This window comes from Myodes glareolus, chromosome 19 (genome assembly GCF_982192425.1).
Source record: "Myodes glareolus chromosome 19, mMyoGla1.1, whole genome shotgun sequence".
Lineage (NCBI taxonomy): Eukaryota > Metazoa > Chordata > Mammalia > Rodentia > Cricetidae > Myodes > Myodes glareolus.
The window spans coordinates 59,070,914-59,091,071 of record NC_142044.1 but is presented as its reverse complement, the minus strand read 5'-3'; the positions used below and the strand labels follow the sequence as shown (position 1 = coordinate 59,091,071).

At 39.7% G+C, this 20,158-nt stretch overlaps 1 protein-coding gene and 1 non-coding gene across 2 annotated transcripts in view; both read right to left on the bottom strand.

Annotated features, from left to right (window-relative positions):
- The window catches only part of Arid2 (AT-rich interaction domain 2), a 136,419-nt gene that overhangs the window by 12,969 nt on the left and 103,292 nt on the right, over window positions 1–20,158 (bottom strand). Inside the window, exons 16-20 of the mRNA XM_087899205.1 lie at window positions 19,910–20,058; window positions 4,298–4,436; window positions 4,130–4,215; window positions 2,718–2,841; window positions 2,535–2,626 (exon numbers count right to left, since the gene is read on the bottom strand). Coding sequence (XP_087755331.1) covers window positions 2,535–2,626; window positions 2,718–2,841; window positions 4,130–4,215; window positions 4,298–4,436; window positions 19,910–20,058 — 590 coding nt within the window. The remainder of the gene's footprint in view (window positions 1–2,534; window positions 2,627–2,717; window positions 2,842–4,129; window positions 4,216–4,297; window positions 4,437–19,909; window positions 20,059–20,158) is intronic.
- Window positions 6,076–6,194, bottom strand: LOC125407507 (5S ribosomal RNA). The gene has a single exon (XR_007234232.2). It is a non-coding gene; the product is annotated as a 5S ribosomal RNA (ribosomal RNA).

Sequence of the window (20,158 nt, the reverse complement as noted above, 5' to 3'; positions counted from 1 at the left end):
TTGTTTATGTTTCCTAACTACGTGAATGGTGTGGCAATGCATATAGCAGAGCAAGTATTTGTGGAGCAGAATGTATGGTTCTATGGCCATATGCCCAAGAATGGTAGAGCTGGGAGCTATGGTATTTATTTTGCTTTTTGAATTTTCCACACTGATTTCCAGAAAGCCTTACTAGTTTGCAATCTGACCAACACTGAATGAATGAGGGTTCCCTTTCCCCCACATCTTCTCCAGTATTTGCTGTCATTTTGTTTGACCTTTGTATAGTTGGAAAAGATTCTCTCCTACTTCTGTGGCTTCTTTAACTCGATTAGTTGTTTCTTTAGCTGTGAAGAAGCCTTTTGGTTTTATGAGGATCCACTTGTCATTGTTGGCCTCAATTCTTGAGCATGTGAGATCCTATTCAAAAAGACCTTTTCTATACCTGTATCATGTAGATCACCATCTAGTCATTATTCTAGCACTTCCAGTGTTTCAGGTTCAGGTTTTGGTTCACCCGAGTTAGTTTTTGTGTAAGGTCATAGATGCAGGTCTGTTTCATTTTTCTACACGTGGATTGCTAGCTTCCCCAGCACCGTTTTAAAGATGCTTGCTTTATTCCAGTGTATGTTTTTGGCAGATTTATCAAATATTAGATGTCTGTAGTTATGTGTACTCATATGTGGGTCTTCTATTTGTTCCCTTGGTCTACATGTATGCCAGTACCATATACACTGGTTCTGATTTTATTACTCAGTAGCATATCCTGAAATCTGGAATTATAACTCCTCTAGCATTGTTCTTCTCATGTTTCCTTTGGCTATCCAGGGTGTTTTATGATTGCACATAAATTTCAGGATAGTTTTTTTCTGTTTCTGTGAAGAATGACATGGGGATTTTGATTGGACTTGAGGATCTGAATTGGATCTGACCTAAAAGTGTCCTCCCTGAGGACTAACTTCCATAGCACTAGAAGGTACTATGTAAGGTTCCAAGGGAGAGAAACAACTAATAGGCCTACATGGCTGTGAAGCCTATCAACCACAATAATGGCCAGCATGGCAAGATAGTCTATAAATCACAAGGACAACCAGATATTCCTAAGGGTACAACATTGGACTTCAGGCCTGCTCAAGAGAAGGAAGTCACGCCTGGTGCTGGAAACTACCTAGGACTACGAGGGCATAAACCTTAGAAGAGAACCTATTACTATAACTCTATTAGATCAGAATAATTTCTAATTACACTCTAAATGCTCACGCCCATAGCTAGATGTAGCTCTAGCTCAGGAATCACTGAAGAACAGCAGAAAGATTTTAGAGGCAAGTAACAAGAAATTTGCTGTGAGACTGTGTCTCCAAGAAATGACAGGGAAGCTTTATTGATGAAGACCAACAACATGGCTGCCTAAACAAGACCTCAACAAGTACAGTACCAATAGACATTCTAGTGTGCTCTATCCACAGACAAAGAACTATAGGCAGCCATGGACTGCTTGTTGAGAGAGGAAATAGTCTTCCCCAGGAATGAACCCCCTTAATCTGTTATCTAGTACCAAGTCATCAGCCCTGAAATCATATATATGCAAGTAACAATACTATGTGTGTGTGTAGCAATAGCAATTACAGAAAATGAGGCCAGGAATGTGGGAGGGAACAGGGCAAGAAAAGACATGGAGGAGTTGGAGGGAAGAAATGGAAGGAGAGAAATGATAGTTATATTTAATTTCAAAAAAAAATCACAAAAATTTAAAAAGCTGATAAAGCACAAATATCTTCTTTTGCAATTCCACAATTCTTATTCTTTAAAAATCTACTTGAAATATTATACTACCTAAAACAATTTGATTGACTGTAGATAGAAGACATTTGTAGGAGATAGGCCTATTCAGTAAAAGGCTGCTCAGTTGAGGATATGGGAGGAGTAGCAGGAAGATGGACAGAGATGACTCATAATAGCAATGAAATAATTTTATGGTTGGGGTCACCACCATATGAGGAATTGAATTTAAGGGTTGCAGCATTAGGAAGGCTGAGAACCACTGCTTTCAGAGGATATAGCAGGACATATTCTTGCAAGGATAAAGAGTCATTTCTACTTAGAAATTTATCTACAGATCATGCTCTTGCTTAAGTCCATTAGAAAGTGATTATAAAACATCAAAAGTATTACAGTGATCCTAATGTTCATGGCTTTGATAGGCTTATTAAAATGCCCACTGTCAAATGGAACTGAATTGATTTCACATGATGCAAATGGCCAATTCCCTCTTTTCCCCAATAAGCATCCAGGTTTTGTCCTCAGAACTTTTTTTTTCTTCTGTAAATGCTGTGGTCAGGAAGAAAATTGACAATAAAATAAGTTAAAGGCTTGTTTTCTGTAGTTTCCACTTTATTTTTGGCTTTGGAGAGACCATGATAGCCTGGTCTTACCATAAGCTTTTGGACACATTCACAAATCAATTAGAAAAATAGCAAATAAGAGATAGGTAATATCATCAACTCACATAGAGAAATATAGTAAGTTTGCTTTGATTATGGAAACAGATTACTCACCTGCGCCCACACTCTGAATATTTACCAATATTTTTTAATATTAAGGCAGCTGTTAGTCGGATGTGTTTAGTTATTGGTCCCTCTTTTTCATCCTTAAAAAGAATGGAGAATATAAAAAAAAGAATAAAGATCTAAATCCACAGGGTCACACCTTTACTGACAAGGGTTTCAAGGAGCACTTACTGTAAAGTCCCGGAAGACAAGGTTCCTGGAGCCTCTCCTAAGAGCCATGAGTGCGGCGCTGGGGTGACTGGCAATGGCCTTCTGTGCTCTAGGAGCTGAGCCTGTGCCCCCTACAGCTGGCTGCCTAAATTGATCAGACAGACTATGTTAACTGCACAGACAGACAACTGTGACCCCCCCCCCCCCTTCCCTGCCGCCCACACAAACAGGTCTCTGTTTTAGGGCTTGAATTTTCTAGCCTGTCTCTTTCTTTACAGGGTTTCACACATGCTCGACCTGGCCTTGAACAATCCATGTCCCTGCCTGAGGCATTACAGGAAGCAGCAGTACACACCACTCAGTCCATCAGTTTCAAAGCAAACAACAGATGTACTGCACGGTCCGTCTCTAAAGTTCCTATCCTGGGTAAGGAGGCAATAACAGTAACTTAACCCAGCACCAAAGCTGTAGAGCTCTCATCTTTGGAAGTACTGTGAAGCTGTGTGTTAGGGAGGAAACATCCTGCAATTTTAGATTAGAAAAGAAGCTGCCCCATGGATCAGAACCCGTGTTAAGGACTGTATTCACGCACGATGTTTTCTTAACAGTCTGACTTTCAACCAGTTCTTGTACCAAAAAGGAGTTGTAGGAAAAGGTCCACTATTCTTATTAAAGACACAGGTTGGAAGGACTGAGAGACTGTAGTATAAACCCCCATTTAAGTCACTGCCAGTGTCTGTGGACAGGAAGACCAGCTGTACTGCCTGCTGAGCTGGAAGGCAGCATGGAAATGGCACTGAAGGATGCAGTCTAACAAACTGTGCTTCTTCTGAAACTTGTAATCCAGGGATATTTCTGATGTTATTAGAATAGAAAAATATAATATACAGGGGGCTGGAGAGATGGCTGAACGATCAGGAGCACTGGTTGCTCTTCCAGAGGTCCTGAGTTCAATTCCTAGTAACATACCGCACCTCCAAAATATATAATCTTCATATGTAAGTCAGAATGTATGTATATATGTGTGCATGTATGTGTATAAAGCAATCTCTTTGCCACTGTCAAATACATGTTTACGCCTTTAAAAAAAAACAACTAATAGTTCTTCTAATTCACAATGATTTCCTCTGGTGTTTATCTGTCTGCCTACGGGTGTGTCTCCAGAGTCAGGGCTGCTTCACAGACCACACAGTGCAACCTCTATGGGAACGGATACGCATGCAGAGGTTGATAGGAGGATTTATGTACTTTGAGCAGAATCTCATAGCTTGGTAGTGAGAGCTGGGTTAGAACACAGGCTTTGGATTTCCCATATGCTAAGTTTCTTTGTGCTGTTCTCGTGTTTTGTCTAGCTGTCTACTTTTTCAGTGCCCTGACCATTGCAGTAACTGCTTATTCTTATGCCCGATAGTAAGGAAACTAATTTTCTTTACTTGGTAGAAGATTTTTGATTTGCCACTTGTCCTGGTTCATCTTGTTTTAATCCTGCAAGCAGAGCATCCTTTGAACAGTGCTTATCCTTAAGGAGAAAAAAAAAAGTACGTTATAATCTTTAATGTGACCAGATGAATTAGTAAGCAAATAACATCAAGAAAGTATACCTGTAAGTGGGTAATAAAAGAAAACCTCTGCCGCTGAAAAGGCTCACAACCTTCCCAAAGACACTGCCCTGGATAGACATCTTTTCCTCCATGTTCAGTAGCTGCATGGTAGAACACCTGTGAGGGTGTCTGAAACCACCTAGGGAAAGAGAAGGCAAAAATATCTGACACTCAGATAAATTCTTTAAATTATGTTGACATAATAGATTTTTAAAAATTCTTAAGAAATCTTGGCTACAGTTTTTTAAAGATTTTATTTTTGATCATGTGTAGCTTGTGTGTACACATGCACATATGTGCAGGCACCTGCAGTGTCCAGCAGAGGGCACTGGATTCTATTTTTGGCTATTACATAACGGTGTCTATGTTTGAATAAATTAAAAAGTATTTTTAAAGACTGACTTATGTTTCTGTGTATAAATATTTTGCCTGTACACATGTATATGTGTTATCTGTGTCCTTGGTGCCCCCAGAGGTTAGAAGAGGGTGTTGGATCCCCTGGAACTGGAGTTACAGATGGTTTTGAGCTGCCATGTGGAAGCTAGGAAGAGAACCTACATCTCTTTTTTAAATGCTGAGCCATCTTTCTAGCCCTGAATCAATTTTTAATGCATATTATATATCCAGCATCACAAATTAATATCAGTTCAGGATATTTAAAAACAGATTTAAAGAAGAATGTAATTACTGAGGTAGAAAAGACAATCTTTTTTTTAAATATTTATTTATTTATTTATTTATTATGTATACAGTATTCTGTCTGTGTGTATGTCTGTAGGCCAGAAGAGGGCACCAGACCCCGTTACAGATGGTTGTGAGCCACCATGTGGTTGCTGGGAATTGAACTCAGGACCTTTGGAAGAACAGGCAATGCTCTTAACCTCTGAGCCATCTCTCCCGCCCCCTAGAAAAGACAATCTTAAAAAGTCAGATTACAAACCTTATCTCTACTCATATCCACTTATATAAATACCAACAAGAATCACAAAACTTAAAGCAGGATATCCATTTTAAGTACTCCAAATAATATCTCACACACATGAAACAAACGCAACTGGAATGTTGTCACAAGGGACATTCTTATTATGTTCAAATTTCATGAGCGTCTATTATGTTGCTATCTGAAAATAATTCTTGGGCTGTATAATGATGTTTTGATTAATGACAGATGGCATACATGACTGCATACGTGACTTATAAAAGTATGATGAGACTAAAAACTTCCTATCACCCTAAGTGACATTGTAGCCGACTGGTACAGAAGTTGGTATAAACCAATAGTCAGTCACACAAAGGACAGTGGTTAATGCATAAAATAAGACACTGGATAATGATGACATATGTAACTGCTTTATCTATTATAATTTTTTCTTATACTCAGAGCTTCCTTGCTTGCAGATATAGGCTTCTATACATACGGGCTCCATGATGCCTGCACGATGAAGAATCACCTAAGTCCCCATGTCTCAGAATGTATCTTGGTTAAGGGATGCTGTTAATATATACTCTAAATGGAAATGTACTACTAGGGACTTATCAGAAGAACTGAAGTCTTAGCCACTTTGCAGAACATAACATTAAACATCTCTGTGATACATGAAGTTGGCAAGTTGCTAATGATGCAAAAAAAGATGGCTAATTTTGAAATTTTGCTTTGAGAACAGGTCTCACAATGTAGCCCTTGCTGCTCCAAATGGTCATCCTCCTGCCTCTACCTTTTGAGTGCTGGAGCACACACCATATCTAGCCAAATAGTGTTTCCTTGCATCATTTTTTTAGGCCTACAGCACCCGGTATTCCCAGGCAGTCTCCCATCCAAGTACTAACCAGGCCCAACCCTGCTTAGCTTCCGAGATCAGACGATATCGGGCGCATTCAGGGTGGTATGGCCGTAGACCCTTGCATCAATTTTAACTACTGAGATATATACGCAATTGTGCATAAATGAGTTTAAGCATAGGTTTATCACCCTACCCATCAAACGCTGTACTTGGCACTCCTTTCCAGTTCCTTCCCCACCTCCCCTCCCCAGTCATGCACTGGCTGTGGTAGTTCAGGATGAAGTTCTAAGGTTATCTAGTTCTAATGCAGCCAGTTTCAATGATTGTACAGGCGTGTAAACAATGAAGGGTCCACACTAATGTGATAAATGATCTGAAGTTTAAAATTCAAATATAATACAGGGGGAAGAGCTGGGCCTGGTGGCACCTACCTGTAATCCCAACACTTGGAAGGCTCTGGGCCAAGGCAAAACTAGGCTACCTAGCAAGTTGCTGTCTCAACACACCCTCCAAATGGAGAGCTGATAAAGAATGAAGCAAAGGTGCATAGACAATACAGATTCTGCAGTTTTCGGGGAAGGGAATAATTAATGACTAGGCGGAGTGCCATTGCTGCTTATTCCCATATCTAAAAGAAGTTTCCTCACTCCTTCCTTCCTAGCAGTTACCAAGTTCACTCCTCAGATCTTAAAAGCACACTCACGTAATGAACCCAAAGATTAGCTAACGGTAAAGAAAATCAGTTTCCTTTGATCCAGTTCCCAGGAACACTGACACCACAGTGTATTTCCTCTGGCCTTCTCTGTACTCTGTCTTTTGACAAGGGCGACTGCTGCTGACTGGATGCTGGAATACTCGCCATCCCCACCATAATATGGCATCTTTATTCAAACTGTAGCAGTGTTTTCTTTAGCATATTGCACTGTCTTCTGCTGAAAACTGGTAGCATCAACACACATGTAAATGTGCTCCTTTTGACAGGCTTACATGGTGACCACACTGGGCAAAAAACATTCTTAAACATTCCACTTACTGGACATCTAGTCTTGACATTACTTTAAAAACCACCTGATGATAGATGGCTTTATCTATTTATGATAGATAAATAGACGGAAGTGATAATCACTAGTCATTGTGATTTGGTGATATGAGTAGCAACAGAAAACTCTTATACTCTTACCTCCTATTTTGCTAACTCCTTTCTGTTTGAGACAGTGTCTCACCACAGAGCTCGGACTGACCTTGAACGATCCCACGTGTCACCACCCCAGCCTGTCTTACTAACTCTTAATTCTGAGATAGTCTCAGGATTCCATGACGTACCACTAAGCTACTGCATCCATTACCAAGTGATTCATCAGTCAGCACTCATCAGAACTGGCCCACAGTCAATGCTGACTAACTGAGTAGTATGGACTTGTGAGCAATGAATGTTCCAGTTTTATCTTTGTCTCCAAATGAGACACATTACAGACAGAGCTTCAGCCTTAGTGCTTCCTCTTTCCCTCCATAGTCTCTCAGAGCTCAGCTACTGTCCCCAGGCTGTCTTTATGATATGCTCACTGAGTTCTATCTTTCCTTTTCTACTTATCACAATGTTTAATAAGCGTATAGATGCTAGGGCCAGTGAGTAAAGCCCTTGCACTCATGCCAGATGTGCATTATTTTATAGTCAAATGAGACCACGTAACTGGCTACTAAAAACCAGGGAGTATCAACTATCTTGGTAGAGGGTTAGGCACATTATATTATATCCAGTTGTAAGCGTTTAAGATGGGAGGGAGATGAACAAGTCTAATTTCACTGTTAAAATTCCCTATTGCGAAGCTGGAGAGATGGCTTGTTGGTTAAGAGGACACGCTGCTATTACAGGCAAGTTCAGTTCTCAGTATCCACAGCAGACGGCTCACAGCTGCCGAGCTGGGAGAATCACGTTTCTGTCCTCGGCAGACACTTGCACTAACGTGCATAGACCTGCTAATACAGAATTAATTTTCTTTAAACTACAAAAATCAAGACAGATCTCTGCAAGTGGTTTATATAGTAAGTTCTAGGCCAGTCAAGGGTATGTGGTGAAACCCAGTCTCAACTAACAAGGAAACAAAGATTTAGAGACATTAAGATATGTTTATTTGGTTTTTGTTTATTTGCTTGTTTGTTTTTGAGACAGGGTTTCTCTGTGTAACAGTCCTAGCTGTCCTGGAACTAGCTCTTGTAGACCAGGCTGGCCACTAATTAAGAAAATGCTCTACAGGCTTGCCACAGACCCATCTTAGGGAGATATTTTCTTACATGAGGTTCCCTCTTCTCAGATGACTTTAGTTTGTGTTGACATAAACTAGCCAGCACAATTGACCCCTTGTCAACCTGACACACACCACGTCACTGTTAAGCCATCTTTCCTTTTTTCACATCCATCCTTAAGATCTCACATTAAAAACATAAATAACTTTAAAAGTTCCAGTCTTTATAAATTCTGTAACATTAAAAACTCAATCCCGTTAACACATTCAGTATCTTTAAAAATCCAATATCTCTTTTAAAAGTTCAAAATCTCTCAACTCTGGGTTTCTGGGGAAAAAAAAATGAAAGTTAAATACTTCTTGAAATACAAAGTATTTCAAGAGGGAAGACCCTGGACACAGTAACAATCAGATCAAAGCAAAACCAAACTCCAACAGTGTAAATAATGAAATGTCCATCCAGGTTCTGGGATCCACTCACAATCTTCTGGACCCCTTCAAAGCGCTTGGGTCACTTCTCCAGCTCTGCCCTCTGCAGCACACAGTCTGTCGTCTAAGCTAGGGCAAAGTCCACTCCACTGCTGGTGGTCATTCCAAGGTACTGGAGTCTCTAAAATGCGGGCGTCTTCTGCTATAACTGGGCTGCACTTTTACCAATAGCCTCTCACAGGCTCTCCTCATGGTGCCAAGCCTTAACTTCTCTGCATGACCCCTTCAGTCCTGGGTTTCAACTGCCACTGAGGCTGCACCTTCACCAATGGCTGAGTCTCCTGGCCTCTCACAGTGCCAGGTCTCACCTGTTCTTCATGCCTTCAAACCCAGCTCCATCCAGATGGATGGAGCCATCCATCCATCAGTCGTACACAACCCCAAGCTCAGCTGCCAGCACAAGGCACAGCCTTGGCCACCTCTGGAACACAGCTTCTGGGTGCTGACCCTGAGGAAACACTTCCTAGGACACTTCAGCTCAGTGATGCTGGTCTCTTCTCAGTCACCGCTAATGGCTCAGCTCCAGGTAATCAGCATCCCAGTAAAACAAAGGCTCTCCTTTAGCACTTCTAGTTTCTTGTTAATCACAGCCGATCTTCAGCCCCAGCTACCAGCTACTCTTCACACGAAAGGCCTGGTAGAGTCTACTTCCCTCTGCAACCTCACAAGCCAGGCCTCCGTCCTCTGCCCTGCTCTCAACAGTCTTCTCTTCCAGGCCCCCACACAACAGCCCACTGAGCTCTCAACACTCAGTGGCTTTTCTAGCTCAAAGCTCCAAAGTCCTTCCACAGCACCCCCAAAACGCAGTCAGGTCTGACACAGCTATGCCCACTATAATGGTACAACCTTGTTTTAGTTAGGGTTTCTACTGAGTGATAAAACAGCATGACCAAGGCAGCTTGGTGAGGAAAGGGTTTATTTCAGCTTACACTTCCGGGTGACAGTCCATCACCGAGAAAGTCAAATCAAGAAACTATCCACGACAGATATACATATACATTCCTAAATATAACCAGTTCCTTTCAGATACTTTTTTCTTGTATGTATGTTTTCAGAGTTGACCATTTCATATTAGAAAACCAACTGGTGTGCTCGTCCCTGAGGAAAACCGTTTCTCTTCCTCTCAGCATTCCTTAGTTGCCTGTAGTTAGGTCTTTGTAGTTGGGGCTTATGGGGTTTTGTCCCTGTTCACCTGACACGTCTACTGGTGTCATCTATGTTCTCATGTTTGGGCATCATGTTGAGACTTATAAGATGTAGCTCCTAACATTGCAAAGAGATACAATCTCACTACAAAATCCTGGATCCTCTGGCTTTTACTATCTTTCCACCCCCTTTTCTGCAATGTTCTCTGAGTCTAAGGTGCAGGGAGCTGTATGCATATTCTCAGTGGAATAAATGAAGCACCTAAATGAATCTGAATAAAATTCCAGTATGGGTACTCACTTGGTTTCCCAGAAAGACCTAGCAGTATACACAACATACTGTTCTTGGGAAGTACCTCACAGCACAGAGTGCCTTCAATCTAAATGTTGCTCAGTACACACAGGCATCCAGCACATTCACATCCCCACTTTATGCTAAAAAGTGGGCTTTTGAACATCATTTTCCAGAATCGCAGAGCTGGGATTTCAAACTAGGTATATATGTTGAACACTAAAGACTGATTTTCTCCCCTAACGTAACTTAATATACAGAAATATATTACCAGGTATAAACTAAGGCATACTTTTATATTCAGTGTCTCTGATACTGTAATTTTCTTCATGCTTGTAAAAATTCTTAAACTAGGTTTAAGAGATTAGTAATGGCTGATAATTTTTTCTGTATTCCATGAATAATTTCCCAAGGAATAAATATTAGCAAACTAGAGGCTAGATTCCCAACCTAGGAAATTATAACATTTTAAATATTTAACATTAAAACCATATTAACCCCAATTAATTTTATGTTATATGAACCTTTTGATATTCGGTAACACAGTAATTGGGCTCTTTTGTTTGTTTGTTTTTCTTTAGACAGGTTTCTCTGTAGCTTTGGAACCTGTCCTGGAACTAGCTGTTGTAGACCAAGCTGACCTCAAACTCACAGAGATCCACCTGCCACTGCCTCCTGAGTGCTGGGATTAAAGGCGTGCGCCATCATGCGAATAACTGGGCTCTTTGGAACTCAATGTTGAAAGAACCGAGCTTTGTTCCAAACCAACCACCACCCACTCAGCCAGCCAATGCACATTACTACCACAGGTAGTAACGCTCTTGGTCACTATTTTCTTAGTACAGAGGTGGTGAAGGCATGGGGAAGCATACACTTCCCAAAATAATGCTACCCATAGCAGCACTACGTGAAATCAGTCTCGCCCTTAGGAAGACTCACTGGCTCTAAGTATCAGCCAGATATCATCCAGACTCCCAGTGAGTCTCACGAGCACACAGATCTGGCACAGGCTTAGACACAGCAAGAGTTCATGACTTTCATGATAATGAGCAACACCAAGCCAGTGTAGCTCAGAACTGCTGAGTTCAAGTCAAGCTAGTGATGAAGTTGGTATCCGTTAGAATACCAGGAAAATACTCAGTTTTCCATCAGAAAGTCAAGAGTTCCTGCTTCATAAGCAAAATGGCTTTAAATTGAAACTTTAACTGGAATAAATCTGGGAAACTTGGTGTTCCTGGTGTGAGCTTTAACGATGGAATTCTCAATATAACCACACTACAGATTATGCTTCTCTCCGAGGGAAATACTTGAGCTTTGGCAGTGAGTAGCTTCATTACTAGTTTGCAAAAGATCAGAAATGTATAAAAATGTGTATTTTCTGAGCACCTAGAAAGGGCTGAGCTGAGGCTAAGCTATGTCACTGCCATTCCAACAGATACCAACTTCATTACTTCGGAAGCCATGGAAGACCATGTGCTCGAGAACTGACCTTCAAAGGTCTTCTATTGCTTCAGAAGCCTTGTCCAAACAAAATATTAATTAAAACCACTACTCACAAAACAAAATAGAACTCTTATGGTCAAACATTTTTTACAAACAAATTTTTTCACATTTCAGTTATGAGCTAAAAATCAACACTGTGCTTAGTAGTAATATACAAACAAGGGTAATGGACAAGGTTATGTGAAGGAACGAAATGGCATCATTTCCGATCTCACAAGAATGAAATTGACTTAAGGAGATGGGAGATGGTTATGTGAAAGAGCACTTGCCTAGCAAGTAGAAGGCCTTGGGACATGGAGGAGAAAGAGCAAGAGCAAGAGCGACAGACAGACAGACAGACAGACAGACACACCCATACAAACAAAGGGGAGGGGGGATGGGATGAACGGACAGAGAAGCCAAATTCTGAACACATGCTTTATTTATCAGAAAACTGCAGACCCAGGGCAAATGGCCATCATGAAAGCTAGGGAGACACATGAACAGGAAGGATCAGGCATACTGCTGGAGCCAGCGATTATGGTAGCACTGACCAATAACTGACACATCCTTGCACGTGCACGCGCGCGCGCACACACACACACACACACAATAAATGTTTAAAAAGAGAACAGCTAAGAAAACAAAGAAATTGAAGCCTGAATATCTACAGACTAACAAAAATTAAACACTGCCTAAAGTAAGCCTGCACGCTAAAAGTCTGTTCCTTTGGTTCTTATTAGCTAACTTTTAACAAAAACTTGTTAAATGAAACAGATAAACATAAACAAATGGTGCACACACTGAGTTTTCCATAAAGTGAATATACCTAACACAGTATCAAAATTTATCAAGCAAACATGGATGGAGACTATATAGAGAAGCAGACATATTCAGTACCATAGCTGGGCACTTTAACACCCCACTCATAAGCAACACATTGAGCATGTACAAGATCAGTAAAGAAAAAACTGAACCAGCCAGCAGCATCAATCATTTCAACCTAATTAACATGTACAGAATAGTCCATCTAATGACATTCTTATCAATCTCCCATGAGACAACCACATGTTTGAACACATTTAGTACCATAATACACTCCAGCAAATAAAAAAATGGAAATGCACAGCATATACTGTTAGATGACGTGGATCTAACCAGTGTGTGTGTATTAACATCACAGAACCTAAAGTCACTTGAGAGATGGACTCCCAAGCATGTCTGGGGGGATTAGCTTGATTACCATTAACTGAGGCGGGATGACCTGCCCACTGTGGTGAGTCCTGGACTATAGCTGTGGTTACCATGTGAGCAACTGCTTACAGCTCAGCTGCTCTGACCTCCCTGCTGGAATGGACTGTGCCAGAACAAGCCTCTCCCTGCAGTTGCTCCTGTCAGCATATTTTATCACAGCAACAAGGAAAGAAGCTAAGCTAACCTGTAAATAGCAGAACAGCTACGAAAAACAAAACATCTGGGGAATGAAAAACAATCTTCAGTATTCTGAATTAAATGAAAACATAACTTCAAAATTTGAGAAATACACTAAAGTAAAACTTAGGAAGACCAAATGAAAATGAACATTTTTATCAATAAGATCTAAAATAAGATCTAAAATCAGTAAGTTAAGCATCTATCCTAAGAAACTAGAAAAAGCAAATAGAAGAAATTTAAGAACACATCATAGCAGAAATAAATGAAATTTAATAAAGGAAGTCAATAGGAAGAGAATAACAAAAGGTCTGTTTTGCATCTGTAGTTTGTACATATTAAAAAACTCAATAAAGTTCATAAAACTCTAACCAGCAAGAAGAAAAAAAAGGAGATATAAATCACTAAAATTAGAAATGAATAACAAAGAAGGGCCAATGAGATGCCTCAGAGGGGGAAGGCTCTTGTTGTCAAGCCTGATAACCTGAATTCAATGTCCCAAACCCACATGATAGAGAAAATTGACTTTTGTTAAGGTGACTTCTCACCTTCACAATCGTTTCATGGAATGTGTGTAAGTGTGCACACACACAAATAAACGTATTAAGTTAAGTTAAAACATAGGGTATTATATTTCTATGCTCACAAATGACAAATAGCTATCTTTAAATAATCTTCCACAACTCACAAGAGAAGAAACAGGTGTCCTGAATAGGCCTATAATTTCTAGAGAAATTGAATCAATAACCTGCGAAGCAAAAATAATCAGGTCAAGCTGGCTTCACAAGTAGATTCTACCTAACATTTAAGAAAGGATTACCCCATCCCCATGGGCTCTAATAATGTCTGGCATAACTAAGCATGCCCACTGATGCAAGTGTGGCACGAATATCACAGTACTAGCCATCCACTTTCTGCTTGAATTAAGGTTTTGCTCCACAAGATGAAACCTATACTGGTACCATTGTTGGCTAAGAACCTGTGGATAGACGGGCTGTAAGGGGAAACTATTATTACTCGACATAGTAACAACTGATTCCTAAATATCTTCTCACTGTGCCCACAGATCAGGTCATCTTTCAACCCTCATCAGAGAAGTTTCTATTTGCAGTAGATGGAGATTAACATGAAGACTCACAACTGGTCAAGGTACAGAGGACAAGAGGCTGTGCAATGATCAGTTCTAACTGGGACATCACATCCCTTTCTCCCAAGGCTCATGCACCATTGCAGAAGAAGGGGCAAAAAGAGTCTTAAGCATCAGAGGTGACTATAAGAAAACAGAGGCAGCTGGACCTATGCACTAACAGTAACTGTAACAGCATACAGAAGCCCCATGTAAGTCTCAAGCAAGACCAAATCTCAGCATGGAAAGGGGAGGTATTCATGAAGTTCCACCCCAGCAGAGGAACTGCTAGCACTCAATACCTGCTGGGAGATGAAGAGCCAGTTTTTTAAAAAACGCGGCTTCCAAGAGGTTGCAGAGATGGTTCAGTGGCTTTTAGAAGACTAGAGTTAGATTCCTTGCACCCACATGGGCTCACAGTTGTCTTTAACTTCAGTTCCAGAGCAACTGATGCCCTCTTCTGGTCACTCTGGGCACTAGCATTCGTGTGGTAGACATGTCATACATGCAGGTAATAAAACACTCATACATATTTGAGAAATTAAAAAATAACGTTCTCTCTAGTAAGCTGATCTTGTTGCTGATTCATGGTGCTATAACGGCGACTTATCCATGCCCCTGAGAGAGGCAGACCAAACTGGGTTAGAGGGACAACAGAGAAGAGTGCTGCTGACACACAGATCAAATGCAGACTCAAAGTCACTTCTATTTTTATAAGGGGAGGAGAGCACACAGATAGTGATATTTCACCTAGAAATAATAGGCAGTATCAGTGAATCAGTGAACTAAATAAGTTTAATTTTAAATACAGTGGGAAAAGTACTCATATTTTTAACAAAATATTATTATTATTTTTTAAGATTTACTTATTTATTATGTACAGAGAATTCTGCCTGCATGTAGACCTGCAGGTCAGAAGAGGGCACCAGATCTCATTACAGATGGTTGTGAGCCACCATGGGGGTTGCTGGGAATTGATCTTTGGAAGAAGAGTCACTGTTCTTAACCTCTGACCTATCTGTCCAGCCCGATAAAATATTATTTAAAAATTCTGAACTAACACCTTAGTGGACAACGGCTATGACAGATAATTTTTCTTTTAGAATGGGACCTGAATTTGAAAAATATAAGTTCTTCTCCTATCCTTGGTACCCTAAACTCCTCACAGTCTCCTAGAGAATGACACTTCATACTCATCACAGGAAAAATCCATCAAGATGAAGTCTCAATCCTAAATAACTATAACCCAAATTCAAGAGCACCCCTATATGTAAAAGAAACACAAAGTTTAAATTGCACATCAAACCACACACACTAATAGTTGGAGACTTCAACACCCCACTATCCACAATGGACAGGTCAACCAGACAAAAACCTAACAGAGAAATAAGAGGACAGATGTCATGACTCAAATCGACTTAACAGACATTTATAGAATATTGCACCCAAACACCAAAAAATATTACCTTCTTCTCAGCACCTCATGGAACTTTCTCTAAAATTGACCACATATTTGGTAACAAAGCAAACCTCAACACATACAATAAAAATTGGAATAACCCCACTGTATCTTACTGAATCACCAGGACTTAAAGTTAGAATTCAACACCAACACTAATTGCAGAAAATCCTACAAACTCAAAGAAATTGAACAGAATGCTCAACTGAATCACCCCTGGGTCAAGGAAGAAATAAAGAAATTAAAGATTTCCTAGAATTCAATGAAAATGAATGCACAACATACCAAAATCTATGGAATATTATGAAAGCAGTGCTAAGAGGAAAGTTCATAGCACTGAGTGCCCACATAAAGAAAATGGAGAAATCTCATGCTAGTGACTTAAGAGCACACCGGAAAGCTCTAGAGCAAAAGCAAGCAGACTCACCAGGTGGAGCAGATGACAGGAAATAATCAAATTGAGGGTTGAAATCAATAAAATAGAAACAGAAAATACAAAGAATCAATGAAACAAAGAGCTGGTTCTTTGAGAAAAATCAACAAGGTAGACAAACCCTTATCCAAACTAAACAAAAAGCAGAGAGAGACTACACAAATTAACAAAATCAAAAATTAAAAGGGGCAAATAACAACAGACACTGAGGAAATCCAGAGAATCATTAATTAGGTCATACTTTGAAAACCCGTATTCCACAAAATTAGAAAATCTAAAAGAAATGAACAAATTTTCTGGATAGGTGCCACAAACCAAATTTAAATCAAAACCAGATGAACAATTTAAATAGACCGATAACATGTAAGGAAATAAAAGTAGTCATCAATAGCCTCCCTACCCCCCCCCCAAAAAAAACAAAACAAACAAACAAACAAAAAAAAACCACGGACCAGACACCAATGGTTTTTATGCAGAATTCTACCAGAACCTTCCTCAAAGAAGAGCTAATATCAATACTCCTCAATCAACAGAAACATAAGGAACGTTGCCAAACTCTTTTCATGGGGCTATAGTTACCCTGATACTGAAATAACACAAAGACTCAACCAAGAAAGAGAATTACAGACAAATCTACATTGATGCAAAATACTCAATAAAATACTGGCAAGCCGAATCCAAGACTTAAACATACACACACACACACACACACACAATCAATCACCATGATCAAGTTGGCTTCATCCCAGACATGCAGGATGGTTCAACACAGAAAAATATATCAAAGTAATCCACCATATTAAATAAAGCAAAAGAAAAAGCCACATGATCATCTCATTAGATGCTGAAGACGCCTTCGACAAAATACAACATCTCTTCATGATAAAGGTCTTGGAGAGATCAGGGATACAAGGATCATACCTAAACATAATAAAGGCAATATACAGCAAGGAGGCAGCCAATATCAAATAAAATGGAGAGAAACTCAAAGCGATTCCAATAAAATCAGGAACAAGACAAGGCTGTCCACTATCTCCATATCTATTCAACATAGTACTCGAAGTTCTAGTTAGAACAATAAGACAACAAAAGGAGGTGAAGGGGATACAAACTGGAAAGGAAAAAGTCAAGCTTTTGCAATTTGCAGATGATATGATAGTATATATAAGTGAACCTAAAAATTCTACGAGGGAACTCTTACAACCGATAAACAGCTTCAGTAATGCGGCAGGATACAACATCAACTCAAAAAACTCAGCAGCCCTCCCAATCCTACTCTTAAATTCTTAAAAAAAAGTCAACAGACTAATAGACTACCTACTTTGTCAGCTATTCTTTACCAGAGAATACAGAAAAAGAAAACAAAAATTCATAATAAATAGATATAAAGTAGACACTACTGAACAAAGAGTCAAATTAGCTGACTACATAAGCTAAAATAATAACAATACCAATACTAATAATAATGAAAGCAAGTTCTGAAGGTATAGCCAGGAGGCAGAGCCCTTGTTTAACAAGTACAAGGCCCCAAGTCCCATCTCTATAACAGCAAAAAGAGACAAAGAAATATGGTGAGTTTCACTGAATTAAAGAAGTAAGCATTCTGAAGAGTTTCTCTGGGACTTATGTCATGATCAAGTACACATACATACAGAAGTAAAAACAATTCCTACCCTTACTAACATGATGATTTGTATTTTATTTCTTCCTTGAAAAAAAGGAAACAAACAAACAACAACAACAACAAAAACCACTGGTCAGGACACATTAAATCAATATTATGTGCCACTGTTGGGTTGAGATTTAAGTTTGATAAGCACTGGTTTTGGATGCTATTAATAATCCCCAGGCCATAAAGATAGTTAGCTCATAATCATATGAAATTAACAAAACACAATTATCTCTAATAAATAAAAAGAGCTGATAAAAAATTTTAAGCTACGAAAATGGAATCTTGACTGAGCAGTGGTGGCGCACGCCTTTAATTCCAGCACTCGGGAGGCAGAGGCAAGTGAATCTCTGTGAGTTCCAGGCCAGCCTGGTCTACAAGAGCTAGATCCAGGACAGGCTCCAAAGCTACAGTGAAACCCTGTCTCGAAAAACCAAAAACAAACAAATAACAACAATAACAACAACAATGGAATTTCTATTCTCTATGAAATGAAAACTACTTTGCCTATTAAAGTAAGTGTCCAATGCTTAAAGTTCTCAAATTACTTACTCAAGGCAAAGGGTCTTGGCTCAGCTCTTCTGATGGAAAGAAACACTTAATTTTAGCCAGCATTTTAAGGTTTCTTTCAAGTCTAAGAATGCTTTAACTAAGTTCCAACTCTTTCTCAGCACATGCAAAGACCTACCTTCCATACCAAGCATCACTAAAGGAACAAAGGGATTTCAGGCCTGGGGCTAGAAGATGGCTAAGTGAGAGAAGTGCTTGCTACACAAAAAGGCAAGGAGATCTGAAACATCACCACTCAGGAGTGCCCACACATGTGGACCTGAAGGGCTTTCTGGCCAGTCAGCGTAATCAATACGGTGAGCTCCTGGTTCAAACATATGTACCATGCATGTACTATGTGTATACACACACATACACATGCACGCATGTGCGCGCGCACACACACACACACACACACACACACACACAGTAAGTTCAGTTCTATTTGTTGTTAATATTTGTCACTAAATTGTGAAATGGTACAACTTCAAATGATTTTCAAAATTAAAGACAAAATTTGTTTCCTAAATCATATTACTTCTAAGCTTTTCCAGAAAAATTTACATTTGTTACTACGTTACCTTACAAAACACATAATCAGCCCAGCGGTGGAGACACACGCCTTTAACATCAGTACTCAGGAGGCAGAAGCAAGAGGATCTCTGGGATTTTTAAGGCCAGTCTGGTATAAAGAGTAAGTTCCAGGACAGGCTCCAAAAAACAAACAAAAATGAAAATCAAATCAAACGAAACCAAGAAACACATAATCAAATTTGGTTTTTTTCTTTTTTTCTTTTTTTCTTTTTGTTTTTCAAGACAGGGTTTCTCTGTAGCTTTGATGCCTGTCCTGGAAATAGTTCTTATAGACCAGGCTGGCCTTGAACTCACAGAGATCCACCTGCTTCTGCCTTCCAAGTACTGGGATTAAAGCCACCACTGCCTTGCTGGTTTTTCTTTTCTTTGAGAATCCAATCTTACAATGAACACAGGCTGGCCTCAAAACCATGGTAATCCTGTTGCCTCAGCCCCCCTAAATTCTGGGATTACAAGTACTAATGACTAAACACTTCGGTCTATAATGGCTTTTTTTCCCCCCAAAATGAGGTAGGGTTTTATTATGCAGCCTTGGTTGGCCTGGAACATGCTATGTAAAACAGGTTGGCATCAAACTCAAGAGATTTATCTGTTTCTGCTTTCTGAGTGCTGAAATTAAAAGTTGTACCACTATGCCTGGCTTAAAATCAGGTTATTAACTAATTTTTTTCGAAATTAACGCTCAGACACATTTCTTACTAGCATTAAACAGTAGAGTTAATCCGACCGCTGGCACACATCTTTGAGCTGAAGCATGCCACTTGTTCCATCTAAGTGTAATTAGCAACACAAAAGACTTTTCATTAAAATTTAGTGGTTTCAGAAAAAGAAATTATAAACTATATAAGATAGGAATGTAAATATGAAAGCACTCTAAAACAAATAATACTTTTGTATAACAAATAAAACAGTCATTTACTTTTTACAAGACTGCCATAGACACATGAAGTTCTGCCCAGGTTTTCTCACGGGATCTGCATGCTGACTGGATGCACTGAGTGGAGAAGGCTGAGAACTGTTAGGCTGGCCCTGCACTTGTACAGCTGCTGAAGGTGGCAGAGGAGTGTTCTGTAGAAAAGGACAAACACAGTTTGTGACTTGACACTGGAAAACAGCATTTTACAGTCTATAAGTTCATTAACAACAGTTATGCATTTGGAACATAAAA